The following is a 14,873-nucleotide window of genomic DNA, read 5'->3' as shown; positions in this document are numbered from 1 at the left end:
GCCGGGGGACTTTCTGGCATCCTTGGACATCAGGGATGCCTATCTACATGTCCCCATATGCACAAAGCATCAGAAACTTCTGCGCTTTGCAGTCTGGGAAGACCACTATTAATTTGTGGTTCTCCCCTTTTGGCCTGGCATCGGCACCAAGGGTGTTCACCAAGGTGATTGCCCCAATTCTCGCCCTACTAAGACAACGTGGCATCGCTGTCGTGGGCTACTTGGACAACCTGCTTCTGAGGGCCGCTTCAACCTCAGAATTAGAGGTGAGCATGTCTATAACATCAGACACTTGGGTGGCTACTGAACATTCAAAAGTCAGTAACGACTCAACGCCTAGTGTATCTGGGATTGATTCTGGACTCCTCAGAGGCAAAGGTTTGCTTCCCTGTGGAAAAGTTGCAGACCCTTCGGGCTGAGGTGCAGTAGTTGACATCCCAGAAGGGTCGTCACTCCGCTTTGCATGTGAGTCCCGGGCCTCATGGTGGCCTCCTTCGAGGCGGTACCATAGGCGCAATCTCACACGCGAGTGCTACAGAAGGAAAAATTCTGTCCAGATGGGACAAGTGCCCATCATCCCTGGATTATCGAATCCGGGTGAGTCACCTGGTCATGGCCTCCCTGGTGTGGTGGCTGACCTCACCGGCACTTCTGTCCGGGAAGTCATTCCTTCCTTATCACTGGATAGTCATCACGACAGACGACAGCCTTACCGGTGGGGGAGTCTGGGGGGGTTCATTCGATCCAGGGTCGCTGGTCTCCAGAGGATTCCCATTTGCCAATCAAGGTCCTGGAACTTCGGGCGATCAGGCTGTGCCTCTCCACATGGTCTCAGAGGCTACGAGGGAGTCCAGTCAGGATCCAGTCGGACAACGCCACGGCGGTGGCATATGTCAACCATCAAGGAGGAACAAGTAGCTCGGCTGCAGCGTCAGAAGTCGCTCACATCCTAAGGTGGGCAGAAAGGAGCATACCGGCACTGTCGGCCATATACATTCCGGGTGTGGAAAACTGGCAGGCGGACTACCTGTGTTGCCAGATGCTGGACCAAGAAGAATGGTCTCTGCACCCTAAGGGGTTTCAGCGCCTTTGCCCAAGATGGGGCACACCAGACGTAGATCTCCTGGCGTCTCGACTCAATCGGAAGGTATTGAGGTTTGTGGCCAGGTCTGGAGACCCATGGCTGGACGCGACAGATGCGTTAGTGGCGTCGTGGAGTCAGTACCGGCTAATCTATGCCTTCCCTCCTCTAAGGTCCTACCTCATCTGCTTCGCAGAGTGGAGGCAGACTGGATTCCTATGATCCTAATTGCTCCGGATTGGCCTGGGTGTCCTTGGTACGCCGATCTAGTGCGGCTAGTAGCAGACGTCCCTTGGCGTCTACCGCTGAGAGAGGACCTGCTGTCACAAGGTCCCATACTGCATCCTGCTTTACAGTCGCTGGCTTAACGGCATGGCTATTGAAAGCCAGGTACTAAGAGACCGGGGCCTGTTGGATTCTGTGATTCCTACCATAAGGAAGGCTAGGAAGTTATCCTCTAGGAGGATTTATTATCGCACTTGGAGAGCTTACCTAGCCCTTTTGCGAGGAAATTAAGTGGAATCCACTGACTTATCTGCCCTGGCTGTTTTCTTTCAGCGACCCCTGGCGACTCACTCTCTAGTGAGAACATTCTACAGGGGGTTCGGCAGGTGGCCCCTCCGGTCCGTCCTCCACTACCTCGTGGGGATTTGAATAGCAGACGCACCTTGGTGTCTACCGCTGCAAGAGGATCTGCTGTCGCAAGGTCCCATAGGTCATCCTGCTTTACAGTCAGTGGCTTAAAGCCATGAGCTTTAGGTGCCTCAGAACCACTGTTTGAGAACATTAGGGAAGTTCACTTGTTGACACTTTCTCAGAAAGTGGTCCTTTTGGTGGCTGTTATGTCAGCTAAGATGGGTTCTGAGCTGGCAGCCTTGTCACGAAAGGCTCCCTATCTGATCTTCCACAAGGATAAGATGGTGCTGCGTTTTGCAGCCTTAGATTCTTCCTAAGGTAATTTCGACCTTCCAGCTCAAGGAAGACATTGTACTGCCATACTTGTGTCCTCACCTGTCGAATCCTAAGGAGACGACGTGGCATTACGCTGTCCAAGCTCCGAGAATATACTTGTCTGTTACTGCTCCGTTCCCGGAGTTCAGACTCACTGTTTGTTTCGGTGGCTGGTCCCAAGAAGGGCCCATCGGTTTCATCGGCCACCATTTCGAGGTGGAACCGACAGATCCTGATCAGGCTTGCGCCATAAAGGGTCGGGCGCCTCCCTATCGCGATGCATTCGACCAGGGCAATGGTGCCTCTTGGGGTTTCTGACATCAAGTGTCTGTTTCCCAGGTGTGTAAGGCGGCGACCTGGTTGCCCGGTCACACTTTCACTAAACTTTACAGGTTGATGTGAGTGCATCTTCGGATGCTTCTTCGGCCGCAAGTTTCGCAGGCGGCTGTTTAGAGTTACAACTCCTCAGTTGAGGAGCTCTGTTTTGGGGTGAAGTTTAATTTTTTTGCTGTTCCCACCATTCATTTTTTGACACTGCTTTGGGACGTCCCACTAAGTCAAGATTAAGGCTGTGTCCGTCCATGAACGAAAGAGAAAATAGGATTTTATGCTCACCGTAAAATCTTTCTCTGAGTTCATGGACGGACACAGCACCCTCCTCCTTTTTATGTTTGTACTACTTTTTGACGAACTGATCTGCGAGATGCAGAGAGAGGGGATATACCCAGAGGGCCCGCCCCCTGGGCGGGGCTATAGGGTGTGTATGATAAGTTAACCTTTTATATAAGTTTCTGCCTAGTCCACTCCTAAAGGAAGGCTAATACCCATTAAGTCAAGATTAAGGCTGTGTCCGTCCATGAACTCGGAGAAAGAGATTTTACGGTGAGCATAAAATCTTATTTTCCAGCACTTCATTTACCAGAGCTTTGCAGGTTGCCACTGGAGTTCTCTCCCACTATGAAAACGTTGCAGAGCTGGTGGATGTTAGAGACTATGCGCTCCTCCACCTTCCATTTGTGGATGCCCCACAGATGCTCAATTGGGTTTAGGTCTGGAGACATCCTTGGCCAGTCCATCACCTTTACCCTCAGCCTCTCTAGCAAGGCAGTGGTCATCTTGGAGGTATGTTTGGGGTCGTACATTTGTTTAGTGTTGTCACATGAAAAGATATAATAAAATATTTTCAAAAAATTGAGGGGTGTACTCACTTTTGTGAGATACTGTATGCGGTCCCATGTAAGCACTTTTCTGTGCCAAGAGTGCACGCCCTAGCTGTCCCAGCACAGTCAACGGTGGGGACTGGAAAACTCCCAATGCATACTTGCTTTCTCGATCCTGTGACCACTGTGGAATCCAATCAGTGTTCACATGACATAGTTATACTTGCAAAAGAGGCCAGCATTTTTCTGAACAACAGTTACAACATTCCCACTGTGTTTTTACACGTTTAGTGTGTTTATCAGTCACACTGCAGAGCCGAGCGATTGCTCAGCATCGGCTGCCGACATTACGGGCACCCTGGACAGGTAAGTGTCCATTTATTAAAAGTCAGCAGCTGCAGTATTTGTAGCTGCTGGCTTTTTTTATACATATATAAATTTAGGCGGACCTCCGCTTTAATGCAGGATACCAGTCAAGTGCAAATAGTTAATTTGGGCCAGCTTGGTCCAAACAAATTATTTAAAGGTACATGAAATTAGGCTTTAATATGAGGTATGACACAATTGGAAGGGGAAAATGGTAAAAAACAAAATACCATTAGGCATGCAAGCTCATTCATTTTTTCTTTCCAAGGAAATTAAATGAAACAACATATTTTGGAGTTACTGTGAGGCTTACCTAAAAACAATGTTTGATTTGGTATGCATTTCACATGTTTACTTTGTCATTTGTATGTGGCTTTGTTTCATATGTGGGTTTGAAAACTGTCCCTTTGGTGCAGAATTCCGTAGCTTTGCAAAACCGTGATTGTGAGAAGATCAATTACAGATTAGGACTGATTCACATATGTGTGGTATCTTTTGGCACGTGAATTTTTTTGGTGCGCTGCCATTAAACTCTATTACAACAAGCACTTTTCTAAAAGTGCATCAAATTTCTACATGTCGCATCTTTGATGCAATTTTATCTAACCGCATGTTCTAATAGAGCCCAATGGCAGCATGCATAAAAATGCAATGTGCCGAAAATGTACTGCGCAAAAGTGAACCAGCCTTAATCCATCTAACAACCTTCGCGTTCATAGTCAAAGCAGACTTGCATTGAAATATTGGAGGAAACATTGGTAAGGTTATATACATGAAGTTGGTTCTATTTCTATATGTAAAATTTAAAAAAATGATATTTATTTTTTAATGTGTCCACCTATGCCACATGTATTTATGCAGTCACATAAAAAAAAATGTTTTTATATCTTATATATGTCTTATAATTTAACAGGACTGGCGGCTGTTGAAATGACCGAAAGAAAGACTTGCTTTTGGCGACATCAGAAGGGAACGCCAGACACTTACCTCTCAACAATAGAGGCTATTTATTACTTTATGGTGGACTATCACATACAGATTCTAGAGAAAGACTACCATGGTGAATATGACAACCTTCTGTTCTTCTATTCCTTTATGTACAAATTGGTCAAAAATGCCAAGCATGCTGCTGGAAAGTTGTAATAAAGTAATTTTAGGGGGGGGGGACTAATTAGGTACTTTTACTTCAGCTGAAGAGATGACGTGACCAAAACTTTGGTTTGGCAGCATTGCATGCAATTGTTTCTACGTGTGCCAATACTGTCCAGTAAGAGTATGGAAAATTCCAATGGAAAATAAGATTACCAAGATAAATCCTGAGATTTTTGTATCAACAATAAAATCATACTTCTCATTCCTAAGCTGATTAGTGTGTTTTTCTGCTTATATAGTTTAACCAAATTGGTTGGTGGATACCAACTAGGAACATTCTGTTGACAATGTTTGGTTACAATATTTTATGCTGTTGTATGGGCTTCAAAGGTGGCCTTTCTTTGATATAGTCCACATTACAGAAGCTTACTTCATATAACTAACCATTCTTGCTGTTGAAGCAGCTCTCATATGTGTTAACATCTGTGTAGAACTGTAGTTGTATTTGAACATGATATACAAAAAGCTATTGCTTGCTTCCTAAATGAGGCCCTCACATATTCAGTCTTTTGTTTCCAGAAGAAAAGCTTTAGTTCCAGGAGTAAATTATTTCATCTGTTTAGTAAGCTCTTATGCCAGAGCATGAATAAATGGGATTCACGCAATTCAAAAGGAACGTTTTAGGTAATACTTCAATCAGTCCATATAGGGTCATATCTAAATATGAATTTGTGTATAATAATTTAGCTGGAATTACTGAATGGAAAAGGAGATCTTCCTAATGTGAAAGTTCACTAGATCAGTGGTCCCCAACCTTTTTGGCACCGGGGACCGGCTGCGTGGAAGAAAATTGTGGCAAGGCTCGGCAAGGGGGGGGGGGGATGTACGCACACGCGGGGGGTAAGCAAACTTTGAAGGCAATTTATCAGGGCAATAGCTGGTGGTCTGCATTTGGCACTTCATTCATCACGGCACCATGGTTGGTATGGTGTTGGAATGATTGAAGTGCATTATTTCTTATATTACATTGTAATATAAATGAAATAGTTAAACTCACCATAATGCAGAATCAGTGGGAGCCCTGAGTGTGTCACTTGCCACGTCGCCTGCCACCAGATGCAGCTTATCACTTTCCACGTCACATGCCACCAGATGAGGAATGCCACTTGCCACACTGCCTGCTTGTGCTTCATCTTTAGAAGATGCTTCCTTCTGGGATGACATGAGCATGTGCACTCAACTTCTTTGGTCGGCCATGGCGAGGCCTGTTCTGAGTGGAACCTGTCCTGTTAAACCACTGTATGGTCTTGGCCACAGTGCTGCAGCTCACTTTCAGGGTCTTGGCAATCTTATAGTCTAGGCCAGGGGTCTCCAAACTTTCTAAACAAAGGGCCAGTTTACTGTCCTTTAGACTTTAGGGTGGCCGGATTGTGGGCAGTGCAAGTATAAAAGGTCCAGACAGCAGTGGAAAAAACAACAACTCCATCGTTGGTGTCAACAGGAGGAACAGTGCTCCATCATTCGCCATCGTTGGTGTGAGTGGGAGGAATTGTGTCTGACCATTGATGTCATTGGGAGAAATTGTGCCCCATCGTTTGTTATGGGACATTTATGGTATCAGTGAATCTTGCTTTTTATACAAGGGCCAGATAAAAGCAAGCAAAGGGCCACATCTGGCCCCGGTGCCACCGTTTGGAGATCACTGGCCTAGGCCATATTTTTGTAGAGAAACTTTTTTTTGTTTTTTTTCTTAAAGATCCTCCAGAGAGTTCTTTGCCATGAGATGCCATGTTGGACTTCCAGTGACCAGTATAAGAGAGTCAAAGCGATAACGCCAAATTTAACACACCTGCTTCCCATTGACACCTGAGACCTTATAACACTAACAAGTCAATTGACACCGGGGAGGGAAAATGGCTAATTGGGCCCTATTTGGACATTTTCACTTAGGGGTGTACTCACTTTTGTTGCCATCGGTTTAGACACTGGCTGTGTGAGTTACTTTGATGGGACAGCAAATGTACACTGTTATAGACGCTGTACACTTACTACTTTACATTGTAGCAAAGTGTAATTTCTTGTTACATGAAAAGATATAATAAAATATTTTAAAAAATTTAAGGGGGGTACTCACTTTTGTGAGCTACTGTACAATGGGGATCGAAAGTTTGGGCACCCCAGGTAAAAATTTGTATTAATGTGCATAACGAAGCCAAGGAAAGATGGAAAGATCTCCAAAAGGCATCGCATTACAGATTAGACATTCTTATATGTGAAAAAAGGTTAGATTTTATTTCTATCATTTACACTTTCAAAATGACAGAAAACAAAAAAATGGCGTCTGCAAAAGTTTGGGCACCCTGCAGAGTTAATATCTTGTACTGTCCCCTTTGGCAAGTATCACAGCTTGTAAACGCTTTTTGTAGCCAGCCAAGAGTCTTTCAATTCTTGTTTGAGGTATCTTTGCCCATTCTTCCTTACAAAAGTCTTACAGTTCTTTGAGATTTCTGGGCTGTCTGTCACGCACTGCTTTTAAGGTCTATCCATAGATTTTCAATTATGTTGAGGTCAGGAAATTGTGAAGGCCATGGCAAAACCTTCAGTTTACGCCTCTTGATGTAATCCCCCGTGGATTTTGAGGTGTGTTAAGGATCATTATCCATTTGTAGAAGCCATCCTCTCTTTAACGTCAGCTTTTTCACAGATGGCATCAAGTTACCATCCAAAATTTGCTGACATTTTATTGAATCCATTTTTCCTTCTACCATTTTTCCTATGTTACCTGTGCCACTGGCTGCAATACAACCCCAAAGCATGATTGATCCACCCCCATGCTTAACAGTTGGACAGAGGTTCTTTTCATTAAATTCTGTGCCCTTTCTTCTCCAAACGTACCTTTGCTCATTCCGGCCAAAAAGTTCTATTTTTAACCTCATCAGTCCACAGAACTTCCAAAATGCATCAGGCTTGTCTATATGTTCATTTGCAAAGTTCAAACGCTGATTTTTGTGGTGAGGACGTAGAGTTTTTTTATTTTATTTGAGGACTCTTCCATGAATACCATATGTGTGTAAGTATCTCTTTATAGTGGAATAGTGTACCACAACTCCAGTGTCTGCCAGATCTTTCTGGAGGGATCGTGCAGTCAAACGTGGGTTTTGAATTGCTTTTCTCACAATCCTGCAAGCTGTTCTGTCTGATATTTTTCTTGGTCTTCCAGATCTTGCTTTAACTTCCACTGTTCCTGATGACTGCCATTTCTTAATTACATTCCGAACAGAGGATATTGACATCTGAAAACGCTTTGCTATCTTCTTATAGCCTTCTCCAGCTTTGTGAGCTTCAACTATTTTCAGTTTCAGTTTTCTAGACAACTGCTTAGAAGAACCCATGGTGCTGATTGTTGGGGCAAGGTCAGATAAGTCTGGGCATTTAAAACCTTTGAGATTGACATCACCTGGTCTTCCCAGACGATGATTGAGAACAATCCATGACACTGGCAGGTCTCAGCTTTGCAAAGGGAGCAGTGCATGCTATAAATTCTGCAGGGTGCCCAAAATTTTGCAGACGCCATTTTTTTGTTTTCTGTAATTTTGAAAGTGTAAATGATTGAAATAAAATCTGACTTTTTTTGACATATTATAAGAATGTCTAATCTGTAATTTGATGGCTTTTGGAGATTTTTTTCCATCTTTCCTTGGCTTCGTTATGCACATTAATATTTTTTTTTTTACCTGGGGTGCCCAAACTTTCGATCCCCACTGTATGTACCTTACTCTTCATTTCCTGACTGTCATTTTTCGCCACTGTCCAATGCTCTGGGATGTGGGCAGGCCCCTGGCATCCTCCCATAAGATGCAGGACTGCTGGGCCTACATTCTACAGGATAATTTCAGAAAGCTGTGACCAGGATAACCAGTTGCCTAAAGAGGAAGAAACCAGTGGGAGTGAGATATAAGGTAAGTATATCACCTTACTCATGTAGGCAACATGAGCAATTGTTTGCAATGGGAAGGGCAAATTCCCCCCTCCGAAATTCAGGTTTAAAAAGATTTTGGTGTAACCTATTGCCAATTACAAACTATGCGTAATTCTAGGCTCTGCCTGCCTGGTCACATCACAGTGCTCTGTTAATGTAAAACTACAAGTTCCAACAGCCTTACAAGCTGTCGTTTTGTAGTGCTCAATGAACTACCACGGCGCTGTGGTAGTTCATTGATTCTTCATGTCGGAGTGTATCGGCTTGCCCATACGAGGTACAAGCAATCAGATGCACTGACAGGTCTGTAGGAGTCTTGCATGGCAACCCCGATCTGCTGGACTCTGGTACAATTCTTTGCAGACTCCTGCAACAAAAAATAATGCAAAACTTTTTGCAAAAAATTTTATTTTTTTGTAAAGGGTGAACTTTTTCTTTAATGGATAACCTGGAGAAGTTAAAATAGTTTCTAAAGTTTTACAGAAGCATTACAAGAGTTGGCTTCTGGAGACATGGTCTGGATAGAAAGCAAGAAGAAAGTCGCTAAATACAGAGCAATTTCAATCTCAAAAGAGACTTGAGGCTGGTAAAGTCTCATGCTTTCATTAATAATGATCCTAAACACAAGTGAATGAAGGGGCTGAATGTCTTGGAAAAGTGCAGAATTGAATCTAAATATCTGTGGCACGACTTAAAAATTGTTGTTAACCAACGGTCTCCACACACCCTGAGATCTACACCAATTTATCTATGTTGTAAGAACACGCAAAACTGCAGGCTTCAGATATACAAAGCTTGTAGAAACTGACTGCTGTAGATTTTGAAGCTGTAACTGAAGTCAGAGGTTCTACCATGTAATCTCTCAGAGGGTGGGTTCTTTTACAACCAACAGACTCATCTCCGTTATACAGAATACATACAATTCACTGGTCCTGATGAAGAAGTAGTAATAATAATATAGAGCATCGTCAGACGATGGACTCGGTATTTATAAAATCAGCAGTGTAAATCCTATACAGTAAGAGAACACTATGAGCCCAGCTAGTATGAGAAGCAATATCCAAGTCCAGAAGGTAAGGCATTAAATTAAACACCTATTTGAAGTTATGTACTAAAACACAATAGAGGGAAGTGCAACCTAGTGCAATAAAACTTGGTAATTAGATTATCATAAAACAAATTACGCTCATATAATCTCGATGTAGAACTGCATCCAAGAATCACCAGAGAGCTGTATTGTGTCTACAACAAGCTGCACTACAAACAATCCATCCAAGTGCAGCAGTCTCCTGTGTGTGATGTTGCTGCACAGCCGTCCCGACAGGACAGTCAGAGGAGCAGATGTAGGAGAGACCCATTGTCCGCTACTTAGAGTGGCTCTGTTAGACAGCCTCCTGAACTGATTGAAAGATGGGACCTATGGTATGAAGGACTGATATACAGGTTGCCTAAGACATGACATGTTTCGGAGGCGTAGCCTCCTTTCTCAAATGTCATTTTTAACAATTTTGCAAATAAGTAATTTTTCTTCTTTACTTATGTGCACTGATGAGGCGGCACTGTTGGGCAGCACTGATAAGCATCACCGATGGACACAGATAAGCTGCACGGATCAGTGCTCATGATTATCAGTGTAAACAATCTACTGACAGGCTTGCCGCTTATCGGCAATCCTTTCCTCACACAGTCGGTGTGTGTGAGGAAAAAAGACTGCTGATAATGAGCAAGTCTGTTTACATGTGAATAGCTGTGATTGGACACAGCTGATCACAAGATAAAGGACCACTGTGATTGGCTCTTTACCTCAATATAAGATCAGCTGTGTACGAAGAATGAAACAATCACAGAGCAAGCCCTAGGGGGAGGACATCCTTGGACGCTCCAAAATGAGAGAGCACTGTTGTAACTGTCTTTCGGCTATAGCACAATAGTAAAGTGGTTAACAGGCGAACCCAGTATGTTGCAGCTACTTTACTTCTCTGCAGGAGGATTTTGTTATATGTTAATGTTTTTCCTGCTTCTGTTTAAATTATGGACATCTTATAAATACTGGGAAAAATTTAAATACATAAACTGAAAAGGACAGTTAGAGTATTTTTTGATGTACATTGATACTCAAACATTTTCATTGTTAATCTGACAAATATCTTTGTGCATTACTATCTTCATTTACGTTCACAAATTGAACAGATGTTACTTTGTGTTATTTTCCTCTTAAAGAATTTATATAAATACAAACCCAGCCAAAAAAGAACAGATTTCCTTTCTAGGAGTTTTTCAATCTGAACATTGTGATGACCTCACCTTCTTCTCTGTTATCACCTAGAAAATCTTGTTGAATTTTACTCCGAAAAACTTTCCCAGGCTTTGCTACAGAAATTTGAAATTCTGAAGTGTACATAGATCAGCAATATACTCATCAAATAATGATTCAGCCATGTTTGTAACATATAGTAGGAGGGAGTGGAATAACATAAATGCAAAACAAGTTCAATTCCTTGGATGCGACTATTCTTCAGACAGTGAAAGAGGGACTTTATATGTAGCACTGAGGAAATTACTATATACGGTAAAATGTTTCAAAGCCTTTTTTAACTAATCAAATAAAATTTACAATGACTTGTATCCATGAAACTTTCTATGTATATATAGAAAGTTGCCGTTCATAACGGAACACAATAAGATATAAGGTGTGCATTAGATGGATGATGAAGCCTATAAACCTATGTGAATGCAATTTACAGACTCCACTTCTTCAGAACTTGGATGAAGTGCAAATATTAGAATTGGCCACTTGTGGTACAAACATTGGACTAGAATAAACACACAATTATGTACATATATATTTGGACACAGGCACAATTCTCATACTTTTGGTTCTGTTGGAGACATTTAGGCCTCATTCACACGGACGGACCGTTGGGTCCGCCTGTCAGTTTTGACGGCGGACCTGAACGGCCGATTCATGCATCCCTATGGAGCATCGGATATCAGCGGAGACATGTCCGCTGACACCCGACCTGATCCGATCCGCTAAAAACAGATGTATGGGGGGCACGTCCCCATCCGTCCATGCGGATCGGGTAAGATCTGATGAAAACGGACATGCTGTCCGTTTTCATCAGATCGCTCCATAGGAGACAGCGGTGCCCGAAAATCCCCTCCTCGCTCAGTGAGCAGAGAGGAGCTTGTCATCCTTTGACTCAGCGGAGATCTGCAGACTGATCTCCCGCTGAGCTGGCGGGAGCAGGCAGACTCTGTAGGAACGGAGTCCGCCTTGTGTGAATGGAGCCTTAAAGGTGAAGACTTTTTTGTTTACTATTCGTCCTATGCATATATTGCACAGTATTGCTGCACTTTGCACAATATTTTTTGCTATTTTACCACTTTGCACAATATTTTTGGCATTTTACCACTAAGTAAATTTTCACTTTGGAATATTTATTTATGTATTATTGATTTACTTAATTTATGCGCTGTTGGAGACATTGTTGCCACGCTACATTGGATGTCTGCTTTGGCATATATAACCTTTGCCTGTTTTACCAGTGTCGGTAGACCCTTTTAAATGTGAATGCTATGTGGTTTAAAGAAATAAGGAACATTTTAAAATGTTTATATATATATATATATATATATATATATATATATATATATATATATATATATATATAATCTTTATTTGAATTTTAACATACAAAATATAACAGAGACAACAATGCCTCAACAATGAGGGCTTGAAAAATAGCAGATTAAGCCATAGAGGTAAATATATCAACATATCTGAACATAAAAACAGGGGGGGCATAGGGGTATGGATAGAGGGTTGGGGAAGGGGATGAAAACACACAAGGTTACCGTTCGGGGGGGGGGTACCCCTGATAATCTGAGAGAGAGCCTGACCCAAGCTGAAGGCCAGCATCATAAAGTTCAGGGCATTTCCCAGCCTAGTGGCCTCCAGGAACCGGAACAGCCCCACCCCCAGAGGAAGGGGGAAACAAAGCCTCCATCTAGGGGTAAAGCCGCCCACGCCCCCCCCTAGACGAGGGCCCCACCAATGCACTAAGGTTATTATCGGTCAAGTTTTACTTAGTGAAATTATGAGTGCATAATAGGAACATTAACTTAAAAAAAAGGGGGGAAAAAATTGTAGAAAATATAGCAAACGACATTTGGTCAGGTTTGTCGGATCTATTAGCCAAAAGGCAAGGAAAAAAATGGTAAGGACGAACAGAGGACCTCAGTATCACAAAGGATTATTGTAAATCTGATTCAGGCATGCATATCACCAATAACGGGCACTTTCAGCGAGGGATTCGCTAGTTCCAACAGCACAACTTCCAGGCTAGATGGAACAGGGTTTGGGTCAGCTGTATATTTCAGCCATAACGCCCAGATAGTAGTGAACCGTTTGCTTATGTCCTTGCACCTCGCTACCCTCTCCTCCTCCTCTCTAATTTCATCCCCCTTCTTGAACCACTCTTCTACAGTAGGGACCTGCGGGAGTTTCCAATAGAGAGGTATGAGCCTTTTGGCGGCATTCAGAAGGTGTGGTAGTGTCAGTGGCGGCTGGTGCTCCATTTTTTTAGGGGGGCGCAAACAAAATCACTATCACCTGCCCCCCCCCCCAACGTCACTCGCCCATGATGGGGCTTAGAGACAGACGGACAGAGATATAGAATCGATAGAGAGATAGATAGAATAGATAGAGATATAGATATATAGATAGATAGATAGATATAGAATAGATAGAAATAGATATATAGATAGAGACATAGATAGATAGATAGATAGAAAGAGATAGATAGATAGATAGATATAGAAGAGAGAAATAGATAGATATAGAAGAGAGAGAGAGAGAAATATAGAATAGATAGATATAGAAGAGAGAGAGAGAAAGAGAGATAGAATAGATACATTGATAGAATAGATACATTGATAGATATAGGAGAGAGCGAGAGAGAGATAGAATAGATACATTGATAGAATAGATACATTGATAGATATAGGAGAGAGAATAGATTAATAGATAGATATTGAAGAGAGAGAGAGAGAGGGGGGAGAGGGACATATAGAAGAGAGAGAGTGAGAGCGATAGATTTAGAATAGAAGAGAGAGAGAGATGAGAGAATACAGCCCTATACAGCATGACTCTAGGAGGTCGCAGAGCTGGGAGCCCTCGTGTTACACATACTGGAGATGTGTAATGAAGGCTCCCAGCAGACTGTCAGGTGAAGGGCTGAGCGGAGGTTGATTCCAGGCAGAGCAGAGAGGTGAAGCATGGCTCCAGCCACTCTCACTCTGATCACAGACAGAATCCATGCAGCACATAAACATTTTCAATAAGCGGGGGCTGACGGGCGCATTTCAGCCGCAATGTTCATTCATTTAAAAATACTTTTAATAAGCAGGGAAGGGGGGGTTCCACGACGGCCGCCATTTCAACCATATTGTGCATTAAAAAAAACTTTCAATAAGCGGGGAGGGAGGTGGTTTGCCAGCCGTCATTTCAGCCACATTGTGCATTAAAGAAAACTTTCAATAAGCGCGGGGGGGGGGGGGGGGGTCCGGACGGCCGCCTATTTAGCCAGATGGTACATTAAAAAAATAAAATTTAATAAGGGGGGGGTGGAGGCTGACGGCTTTCGGGCGTAATTTCAGCCACATTGTGAATTTTCAAAAAGCGGAGGGGGGGTTCCCGACGGCCGCGATTTCGCCCGAAAATATATATACAAGAAGGGGGGACTGGGGGACCGGGGGACCCAAAATTCTTCTAATAACCAGGGGTGGGACGACCGCTTTTTACCAAGAAATATAGGCGGTGCATTCTATTGAGCTGCAGAGCTGAGGTCACTAACTGTGCTTGGACTCTGTGATAGAAAGCACCGCCCAGTGGGGCGGCGAAATTAGTTCTATACACTGTGTGCACTCGCCCGGCCATAATACAGGAAGCAGTGGCGCGATGGTCTGCGACACAAAGGCATATTTTAGCTGCCAATGTAGCGCCTCTTCTGCAATCTTGTGATTGCACAGATGTGGCGCTACCCATACGGCACTGTGCCCGGCGCCCGGACACAGTGCACATAAGGACTTTGTTTTTCATTTTTTGTTTCTTAAAGGGACATGTTTAAACATTTTTTTTTTTTTTACTGCCTGGGGGAGGGGGGCGGCTCCCCCTATGGACGGGCCGCCACTGGTAGTGTGCTTTCCTTGTAATGGCTAAGAGGGAGGGCACATGCAAGAG

The 14,873-nt window shown here is 43.3% G+C and overlaps 1 protein-coding gene across 7 annotated transcripts in view; it reads left to right on the top strand.

Moving 5' to 3' along the window:
• The window catches only part of DTWD1 (DTW domain containing 1), a 29,648-nt gene extending 24,729 nt beyond the window's left edge, over window positions 1-4,919 (top strand). For all 7 annotated transcript variants that reach the window (XM_040342635.1, XM_040342636.1, XM_040342631.1 and 4 more), the window contains one exon: window positions 4,472-4,919. In XM_040342635.1, the coding sequence (XP_040198569.1) occupies window positions 4,472-4,701 (230 nt within the window). In that variant the 3' untranslated portion in view covers window positions 4,702-4,919. The remainder of the gene's footprint in view (window positions 1-4,471) is intronic.
• The last annotated feature ends 9,954 nt before the right edge of the window (window positions 4,920-14,873 follow it).

This window comes from Rana temporaria, chromosome 3 (genome assembly GCF_905171775.1).
Source record: "Rana temporaria chromosome 3, aRanTem1.1, whole genome shotgun sequence".
Lineage (NCBI taxonomy): Eukaryota > Metazoa > Chordata > Amphibia > Anura > Ranidae > Rana > Rana temporaria.
Note: the sequence above shows the minus strand (reverse complement) of the source record. Positions and strands in the feature narration are given on the sequence as shown.